This window comes from Schistocerca gregaria, chromosome 11, assembly GCF_023897955.1.
Source record: "Schistocerca gregaria isolate iqSchGreg1 chromosome 11, iqSchGreg1.2, whole genome shotgun sequence".
Classification (NCBI taxonomy): Eukaryota; Metazoa; Arthropoda; class Insecta; order Orthoptera; family Acrididae; genus Schistocerca; species Schistocerca gregaria.
Window position 1 is genome coordinate 98,961,154 of NC_064930.1, and position 10,181 is coordinate 98,971,334.

General features: G+C 60.0%; 1 protein-coding gene across 1 annotated transcript in view; it reads right to left on the reverse strand.

The window, feature by feature from the left end:
• LOC126295046 (RNA-binding protein 25-like) overlaps positions 1-2,169 on the reverse strand; it is a gene marked incomplete at its 5' end in the record, with an annotated part of 17,862 nt that extends 15,693 nt beyond the window's left edge. The window contains one exon of the mRNA XM_049987295.1: positions 1,330-2,169. Coding sequence (XP_049843252.1) covers positions 1,330-2,169 — 840 coding nt within the window. The remainder of the gene's footprint in view (positions 1-1,329) is intronic.
• Between the last annotated feature and the right edge of the window lie 8,012 nt (positions 2,170-10,181).

A 10,181-nucleotide genomic window follows, 5' to 3' on the forward strand; every position in this document is an offset into this window, starting at 1 on the left:
CCTCCCTCTCCCTCCCTCTCCCTCCCTCTCCCTCCCTCTCCCTCCCTCTCCCTCCCTCTCCCTCCCTCTCCCTCTCCCTCCCTCTCCCTCCCTCTCCCTCCCTCTCCCTCCCTCTCCCTCCCTCTCCCTCCCTCTCCCTCCCTCTCCCTCCCTCTCCCTCCCTCTCCCTCCCTCTCCCTCCCTCTCCCTCCCTCTCCCTCCCTCTCCCTCCCTCTCCCTCCCTCTCCCTCCTCTCCCTCCCTCTCCCTCCCTCTCCCTCCCTCTCCCTCCCTCTCCCTCCCTCTCCCTCCCTCTCCCTCCCTCTCCCTCCCTCTCCTCCCTCTCCCTCCCTCTCCCTCCCTCTCCCTCCCTCTCCCTCCCTCTCCCTCCCGCTCCTCCCTCTCGCTCCCTCCCTCCCTCTCGCTCCCCTCCCTCCCTCTCGCTCCCTCCCTCCCTCTCGCTCCCTCCCTCCCTCTCGCTCCCTCCCTCCCTCTCGCTCCCTCCCTCCCTCTCGCTCCCTCCCTCCCTCTCGCTCCCTCCCTCCCTCTCGCTCCCTCCCTCCCTCTCGCTCCCTCCCTCCCTCTCGCTCCCTCCCTCCCTCTCGCTCCCTCCCTCCCTCTCGCTCCCTCCCTCCCTCTCGCTCCCTCCCTCCCTCTCGCTCCCTCCCTCCCTCTCGCTCCCTCCCTCCCTCTCGCTCCCTCCCTCCCTCTCGCTCCCTCCCTCCCTCTCGCTCCCTCCCTCCCTCTCGCTCCCTCCCTCCCTCTCGCTCCCTCCCTCCCTCTCGCTCCCTCCCTCCCTCTCGCTCCCTCCCTCCCTCTCGCTCCCTCCCTCCCTCTCGCTCCCTCCCTCCCTCTCGCTCCCTCCCTCCCTCTCGCTCCCTCCCTCCCTCTCGCTCCCTCCCTCCCTCTCGCTCCCTCCCTCCCTCTCGCTCCCTCCCTCCCTCTCGCTCCCTCCCTCCCTCTCGCTCCCTCCCTCCCTCTCGCTCCCTCCCTCCCTCTCGCTCCCTCCTCCCTCCTCCCTCCCTCTCGCTCCCTCCCTCCCTCTCGCTCCCTCCCTCCCTCTCGCTCCCTCCCTCCCTCTCGCTCCCTCCCTCCCTCTCGCTCCCTCCCTCCCTCTCGCTCCCTCCCTCCCTCTCGCTCCCTCCCTCTCGCTCCCTCCCTCTCGCTCCCTCCCTCTCGCTCCCTCCCTCTCCCGCTCCCTCCCTCTCCCGCTCCCTCCCTCTCCCGCTCCCTCCCTCTCCCGCTCCCTCCCTCTCCCGCTCCCTCCCTCTCCCGCTCCCTCCCTCTCCCGCTCCCTCCCTCTCCCGCTCCCTCCCTCTCCGCTCCCTCCCTCTCCCGCTCCCTCTCCCGCTCCCTCTCTCCGCTCCCTCTCCCGCTCCCTCTCCCGCTCCCTCTCCCGCTCCCTCTCCCGCTCCCTCTCCCGCTCCCTCTCCCGCTCCCTCTCCCGCTCCCTCTCCCGCTCCCTCTCCCGCTCCCTCTCCCGCTCCCTCTCCCGCTCCCTCTCCCGCTCCCTCTCCCGCTCCCTCTCCCGCTCCCTCTCCCGCTCCCTCTCCCGCTCCCTCTCCCGCTCCCTCTCCCGCTCCCTCTCCCGCTCCCTCTCCCGCTCCCTCTCCCGCTCCCTCTCCCGCTCCCTCTCCCGCTCCCTCTCCCGCTCCCTCTCCCGCTCCCTCTCCCGCTCCCTCTCCCGCTCCCTCTCCCGCTCCCTCTCCCGCTCCCGCTCCCTCTCCCGCTCCCTCTCCCGCTCCCTCTCCCGCTCCCTCTCCCGCTCCCTCTCCCGCTCCCTCTCCCGCTCCCTCTCCCGCTCCCTCTCCCGCTCCCGCTCCCTCTCCCGCTCCCTCTCCCGCTCCCTCTCCCGCTCCCTCTCCCGCTCCCTCTCCCGCTCCCGCTCCCTCTCCCGCTCCCTCTCCCGCTCCCTCTCCCGCTCCCTCTCCCGCTCCCTCTCCCGCTCCCGCTCCCGCTCCCGCTCCCGCTCCCGCTCCCGCTCCCGCTCCCGCTCCCGCTCCCGCTCCCGCTCCCGCTCCCTCTCCCGCTCCCGCTCCCGCTCCCGCTCCCGCTCCCGCTCCCGCTCCCTCTCCCGCTCCCTCTCCCGCTCCCTCTCCCGCTCCCTCTCCCGCTCCCTCTCCCGCTCCCTCTCCCGCTCCCTCTCCCGCTCCCTCTCCCGCTCCCTCTCCCGCTCCCTCTCCCGCTCCCTCCCTCTCCCGCTCCCTCCCTCTCCCGCTCCCTCCCTCTCCCGCTCCCTCCCTCTCCCGCTCCCTCCCTCTCCCGCTCCCTCCCTCTCCCGCTCCCTCCCTCTCCCGCTCCCTCCCTCTCCCGCTCCCTCCCTCTCCCGCTCCCTCCCTCTCCCGCTCCCTCCCTCTCCCGCTCCCTCCCTCTCCCGCTCCCTCCCTCTCCCGCTCCCTCCCTCTCCCGCTCCCTCCCTCTCCCGCTCCCTCCCTCTCCCGCTCCCTCCCTCTCCCGCTCCCTCCCTCTCCCGCTCCCTCCCTCTCCCGCTCCCTCCCTCTCCCGCTCCCTCCCTCTCCCGCTCCCTCCCTCTCCCGCTCCCTCCCTCTCCCGCTCCCTCCCTCTCCCGCTCCCTCCCTCTCCCGCTCCCTCCCTCTCCCGCTCCCTCCCTCTCCCGCTCCCTCCCTCTCCCGCTCCCTCCCTCTCCCGCTCCCTCCCTCTCCCGCTCCCTCCCTCTCCCGCTCCCTCCCTCTCCCGCTCCCTCCCTCTCCCGCTCCCTCCCTCTCCCGCTCCCTCCCTCTCCCGCTCCCTCCCTCTCCCGCTCCCTCCCTCTCCCGCTCCCTCCCTCTCCCGCTCCCTCCCTCTCCCGCTCCCTCCCTCTCCCGCTCCCTCCCTCTCCCGCTCCCTCCCTCTCCCGCTCCCTCCCTCTCCCGCTCCCTCCCTCTCCCGCTCCCTCCCTCTCCCGCTCCCTCCCTCTCCCGCTCCCTCCCTCTCCCGCTCCCTCCCTCTCCCGCTCCCTCCCTCTCCCGCTCCCTCCCTCTCCCGCTCCCTCCCTCTCCCGCTCCCTCCCTCTCCCGCTCCCTCCCTCTCCCGCTCCCTCCCTCTCCCGCTCCCTCCCTCTCCCGCTCCCTCCCTCTCCCGCTCCCTCCCTCTCCCGCTCCCTCCCTCTCCCGCTCCCTCCCTCTCCCGCTCCCTCCCTCTCCCGCTCCCTCCCTCTCCCGCTCCCTCCCTCTCCCGCTCCCTCCCTCTCCCGCTCCCTCCCTCTCCCGCTCCCTCCCTCTCCCGCTCCCTCCCTCTCCCGCTCCCTCCCTCTCCCGCTCCCTCCCTCTCCCGCTCCCTCCCTCTCCCGCTCCCTCCCTCTCCCGCTCCCTCCCTCTCCCGCTCCCTCCCTCTCCCGCTCCCTCCCTCTCCCGCTCCCTCCCTCTCCCGCTCCCTCCCTCTCCCGCTCCCTCCCTCTCCCGCTCCCTCCCTCTCCCGCTCCCTCCCTCTCCCGCTCCCTCCCTCTCCCGCTCCCTCCCTCTCCCGCTCCCTCCCTCTCCCGCTCCCTCCCTCTCCCGCTCCCTCCCTCTCCCGCTCCCTCCCTCTCCCGCTCCCTCCCTCTCCCGCTCCCTCCCTCTCCCGCTCCCTCCCTCTCCCGCTCCCTCCCTCTCCCGCTCCCTCCCTCTCCCGCTCCCTCCCTCTCCCGCTCCCTCCCTCTCCCGCTCCCTCCCTCTCCCGCTCCCTCCCTCTCCCGCTCCCTCCCTCTCCCGCTCCCTCCCTCTCCCGCTCCCTCCCTCTCCCGCTCCCTCCCTCTCCCGCTCCCTCCCTCTCCCGCTCCCTCCCTCTCCCGCTCCCTCCCTCTCCCGCTCCCTCCCTCTCCCGCTCCCTCCCTCTCCCGCTCCCTCCCTCTCCCGCTCCCTCCCTCTCCCGCTCCCTCCCTCTCCCGCTCCCTCCCTCTCCCGCTCCCTCCCTCTCCCGCTCCCTCCCTCTCCCGCTCCCTCCCTCTCCCGCTCCCTCCCTCTCCCGCTCCCTCCCTCTCCCGCTCCCTCCCTCTCCCGCTCCCTCCCTCTCCCGCTCCCTCCCTCTCCCGCTCCCTCCCTCTCCCGCTCCCTCCCTCTCCCGCTCCCTCCCTCTCCCGCTCCCTCCCTCTCCCGCTCCCTCCCTCTCCCGCTCCCTCCCTCTCCCGCTCCCTCCCTCTCCCGCTCCCTCCCTCTCCCGCTCCCTCCCTCTCCCGCTCCCTCCCTCTCCCGCTCCCTCCCTCTCCCGCTCCCTCCCTCTCCCGCTCCCTCCCTCTCCCGCTCCCTCCCTCTCCCGCTCCCTCCCTCTCCCGCTCCCTCCCTCTCCCGCTCCCTCCCTCTCCCGCTCCCTCCCTCTCCCGCTCCCTCCCTCTCCCGCTCCCTCCCTCTCCCGCTCCCTCCCTCTCCCGCTCCCTCCCTCTCCCGCTCCCTCCCTCTCCCGCTCCCTCCCTCTCCCGCTCCCTCCCTCTCCCGCTCCCTCCCTCTCCCGCTCCCTCCCTCTCCCGCTCCCTCCCTCTCCCGCTCCCTCCCTCTCCCGCTCCCTCCCTCTCCCGCTCCCTCCCTCTCCCGCTCCCTCCCTCTCCCGCTCCCTCCCTCTCCCGCTCCCTCCCTCTCCCGCTCCCTCCCTCTCCCGCTCGCTCCCTCTCCCGCTCGCTCCCTCTCCCGCTCGCTCCCTCTCCCGCTCGCTCCCTCGCTCTCTCGCTCTCTCGCTCCCTCTCTCTCTCGCTCCCTCCCTCCCTCTCTCTCCCTCCCCTCCCTCTCTCTCTCCCTCCCTCTCTCTCCCTCCCCTCCCTCCACCTCCCCCTTCCGTCCCTCCCCCTGCCGTCGCCTCCCCTCCCTCTCCATCACTCTCACTCTCCCCCCTCCCTCCCTGCTTCCCCCCTGTGGGTCCAGGGTAAGAATAGGCCCACGGTATTTCTCCCTGTCGTAAGAGGCAACTTAAAGGAGTCTCAACTGTTTCGGCCTTTAATGTGATGGTCCCCATTAGGGTTTGACCTCCATTTTTCCAAATTCAACAGAAGTACGAGCCTTTTGGGGAAGGACACCTTATGTGGTGCACCATCAGTCCTCTTTATCGTCTTGGCGTCGTAACTACACCTCCATCCCTTATTTTGGGCATACACCCCAAATGGATTGTGTAAGTTACATCATTAGTGCGTCACCATATGCACCCACGATCGCTACGGACTACCCATGGCACCCAAAATCCAGCATGGTAGCTAGCCCGTTGTGGTGGGGTTGTCATGTACCCTCTAGGTTGTAACCCCCTGACAACATAAGGATTGTACTGCTGATGCCTGAGCTGACACCTCCCCACGTAAGCCAAGGAGTAGATGCCCGTCTCTCTGGGGCATCGGAACTCCCGGCAACGGCCATCCTGCCAGGTGGCCTTTGCTGTCGCTGGGTGGCGCCCGTGGGGAGAGCCCCTGGTAGGTGTGGGTGGCATCGGGGTGGATGCCCCGCAATGAAGCGGGTGAAATCTCACTCTGGTGGTCGCCCGACCTCCAATGTCTCTAAGCGTGGTAAGGTGGAATTTAACGCTGTGACATATAGCCCGAAATCGTCCCTTCCCTAGCCTTACCATGGGAGGAACGTAGGGCAGCGGGCAGACAGGAGTCGTATTCACCGCGATAACTTGTGTGCAGCAGAACTGATGGAGATTCGTTTTTGGGAGCTAAGCCTCTTTTCTTCGTCCACAATCTCGAAGATAAGTTTGGGGAGGTGGCGTCTCTTTCCAAGATGAGGAGCGGGGCCATTCTGATACAAGCAGCTTCATCTGCACAGTCCCAGGCATTACTTGCCTGTGAGAAGCTCGGTGACATTCCCATTACCGTCACTCCTCATAAGTCTTTAAATTTGGTTCAGTGGATTATTTTTCATAAAGATCTTCTGCTCCAGTCCGATGATGAGCTACGGGAGAACCTGGCACGACATGTCTTTAGGGGGCCCAAGGATAATAGGGTCGCTACTGGAGCCTTCATCCTGGCCTTTCCGGGCGACTGCTTGCCTGAGAAGGTCAAGGTCATGATCTACCAGTGCGATGTCAAGCCCTATGTCCCGCCCCCTAAGCGATGCTTCCAGTGCTGGAAATTCGGACACATGTCCTCCAGGTGAACTGCCAGCCCCACGTGTCGTGATTGTGGACTACCTCCGCATCCTAATGCTCCATGTGCTCTCCCACCTGCGTTAACTGTGGGGAGCATCATTCTCCCTGCTCGCCAGACTGTACAGTCTACCAAAGAGAGCAGACGATACAAGAAATTAAGACCCTGGACCGTTTAACTTATCAAGAGGCAAAGAAGAAGCTAGAACGACTCAACCCCACACCTATGTTGAGGAGTTATGCTACCGTCACACTGCCGCCACCAGCTCCTGCAAAGACAGTCTTCTCCGTTGGCCCACAGAGAAATCACGTAACACCTGCCCCACGGCTGGGACATGCCACTCTCTCTTCCACTGCTCCCAAAACACCCAGTTTGGGAGCAGTGCGCCCCAAACAACCGGGGACGTCAGTCCCCACCTCTCAGCCAGAGAGGCGACAGCCCTCTCCGGCTGCTCAGCCAGGGACGCGACACCCCTCTCCGGCTGCTCAGCCAGGGATTCGACACCCCTCTCCGGCTGCTCAACTAGTGAGGCAAAAGTCTCCTCCAGCCTCACTTGTTTGGAAGGGATCCCTTGGGGGAGTCCCTTCTAAGGACTTCCCCAGTGTCTCACAAGACACTAGCCAGTGGCTGAAGAAGCCACCAGCTGCTGCTCGAAGGACTTCACGCCCTTCGTCTGTTCCTGTTGATGTGTTAGGAAAGCCCTCCCAGCATGCAAACCCTCCTCCGAAAGACAAGAGAGAGAAGAGGAAGGTCTCTAAGAAGGATAGGGACCCAGTGGTTCCCGCACCACCGCTTCCTGTCAGCTCAACCTCTGAGGATGAGGTCGAGCTCTTTGCATCCCCTGATGACCCGTATCTCGCCGTCTCCTCGGAAACGATGGACGTAGCGATGTCCGTCATTCAGTCGATGGCACATGTGACCCTGCGAAGTAATTTACCTTTTCCATGCCTGCATGCCCCTCCAGGACACGCTTTGTACAATCCTCCAGTGGAATTGTGGCGGTTATTTTAGCCATCTACCTGAGTTGCGTCAGCTTCTAAGCACGACTCGTGCTTTGTGCATTGCCCTCCAGGAAACATGGTTCCCGGCAATGTGGACCCCTGTCCTTCGTGGATACATGGTTGATAGCCGTGTGGGATGCGCTTATGCTCATGCGGACTATGTCGACCAGTGCTCCTTGCCGGAAGGCTGTACTGTTTACACCGCAGAACTGACAGCCATTTTTCGTGCCTTCGAGTCTTTGGGATGTGGGGAGACGGATGGCGCACTCTGTCTGCACCCAACAAGCTGTGGCAAGTAAAGGAGACCACGACTGTGTGGGGTTCCTCCATGCGGGCCTCTCGCAGGGATTCTGTTGTTCTGTGTAGGCTCCGCATTGGTCACTCTTGGCTGACGCATGGTCATCTGCTGCGTCGAGAGGACCCCCCCCCTCATTGTCGCTGTGGTGCAACCATGACGGTGGGGCATCTGTTGTTGGAATGTCCTCTTTTAACCGCACTCAGGTGTGCTTTTAATCTCCAGGGTGATTTATCCTCTCTTTTAGGTGACAATGTCTCTATGGCAGATCAGGTTTTACGTTTTATTCGCGCAAACGGCTTTTATAGCTCCATTTAATTTTATTACATCACCCTCTTTTGAGCTGTATTTTTAATTAGTTTTGTGTTGTAATTCGACTCCGTCCTAATCTTTTAGGTGGAGGTTTTAACGTGTTGCAGAGTGGCTGGCTCAACCTATTATTTTCGTGATCAGCCAGCCACGATCCTCTGCTGTACAGTTTAAATTCTTTCTGCCTTTCTTCTCTCTGTTGTTTTTGTTGCTATGCTCAGTTTTCCATGTTTCTATATTATTGACCTTGGGGATTTTCTTCCCTTGGAATTTTTATCTTGTGCTTCGAATGACAAAAGTGGATGGTTTCACTGTGCTCTGTGTGTTTATAAAACAAGGGACCGATGACCTATGCAGTTTGGTCCCTTTAATCCCCAACCAACCTGCCTGCCTCTGCCCCACTCGCCCGCCCCCCCCCCCCCCCACCTCAAATAATTTTTGAGACATCTGTATTCTGTTTGCAGAGAGAGATATGTGGGGGTAGATTGACGGGGATTGGGGATAGACTGGGAGGTTGGGTGGAAGAGAGTTGGGTGTGGAGGAGTGAAAGCAGAGGTGAAGGGGGGCGTGGTTCAGGTCAGGTAACGGATTTGACTGCTGCATCACAGATATTTTGTCATATCATAGCCAGCTGTGCAGTCCCTGCCTGAGTACCCAAGAATGCTAAATGAGTGCTTCCTGTACATGGGTTGACCTGCTGGCCCTGGATCAAATGTGATGGTGATGGTCGGTGTGTCGGTGTGTCGGACAGCCTTGATATGGTATTGGGACAGTATTCCACATTGCGCTAGAAGAATACTGGGCTGGTCCTCATGTTCTGCCTCAGTTACACGGCTCGCAGACATCTGAACTCGTTCATACTGTTCCAAGGATTACACTAGATGTAGACAGTTGGGGTACACTAATCCCATTCCAGGGGGCTATGGGGTGGCGGTAGGAATGGCATCCAGCTACCTCTTAAAGTTAACTTGCCAAATCTGTTTAACCATGGCTGACCCTGCGTAAGGCTTATGTGGTAGATAGAATCAACTGTCCACTGATGTCTCACTTGCCTTGGGCGCTGTAACTATTGCTTTCGGAAGGATGATAATGGGTTAGAGATACCGCCAAAGCTGCATGGTTTTCAGTGTCTGTGGACTTGGTCATTGCCTTGCAGAAGTAGATCTTAGCACGGAACCACAGATTGCTCATGGTGCTGTGTTGCCATGGATCATCGACTGTAATGGTCAGTGCCTAGCAACCACAGGCAGCATTTCAATCCATTACAAATACTATGATTGCATAAGGCAGAAAATGATGACTTCCTTAATTCAAAAAATGAATTTGACATTATTCCAAGTTTTATTCAGAGAAGACTCTCTTAAGAAAGTACGCCTTCTTTATGAGCATGAAACGTGGTTTTAGCTTGAATCTCAGTTCTTTCACAGCTGATGAGCAGTTCTGGATTTAAACTGGTTCCATACACCAGTATCATCTGCCACAGCTTTATCTTGAGATGTGACAAAGAATATCCTGTCCATACCCACTTAAAACACTTGCTGCATTGAACACGATTTGGATAAAGGTGTACTTGTTTACAAATTGAGAAGTACAGTCATCTGAACAAATTGTCAACTTGTGGCATGAAAGGCCGGGTGCTAGATCAGTTTTACTTTTATGTAAGAACACAGCAATAGAAACCTTTACATCTCCTACCATCACTGATGATGTCATAACAAAAATTTTTATCAGAGAGTCAGGCACAGACTGTAAGAACTGATACTTGATCACGCAATCAATGAGCACTCTAAATTTTGTCTTCATAATTCAGAGGAAAATTTTTTTCTACAAAGTCTGCATGTTCCATTCTGATGTCATGAAATCACTTTTACTTTTTTTTTCTAATTGAGCAGATTGTGACTTTTCAATGAAGCAGTGAAATTTATACTTAATAACTTCTCACATTTGTGACACTCCTATCAAAAATGATAGTATTAAGTTGCCCAAGTTTCCTTTGTCTATTAACATCAGTCCATTTTTTCCCATTTCACTTCTGCGTCATTATCTACTTTATCATTTATCCTGTATTCAGGCTTACGCTTATTATTTTTCCTCTTTACATATCAATTCAGTGTGCAGGATTTGCATTTCATGTTGTAGCCTATGTACTCCCATGACTCCCTACCCTTTGGAAAAAATTCTCTTTCCAGTGTAATTTTTCAGTGCTTTCAGCAGATATCAAAGTCAGTATGATATCTACAGGCATAGATTTTGAAGTGTACCAGGAAGCAGAAAAATGTTTTGGTCATAGTGCATAAATGGTAGTTTTTTGTGAATTCATTTTAGTGTCTGCCACAAGCTGCCCATTTCCATCCTTAATTGATGATTCTGCAAAGTTACAGGCTTATTAGTCTCAGGATCATTAACTGATTCTTATTCCTTATGCCCTGTTATCTCTTTTGTATAAAAAGAAATTAACTGTTTATTTTCATCAGAAACCTTTGTATTCAGTTTGAGTGTTTTGTGTTTGGTTAAATGTTCTGAAAGCCCTGGAACTGCAAAAATTAATTTTTTCACTA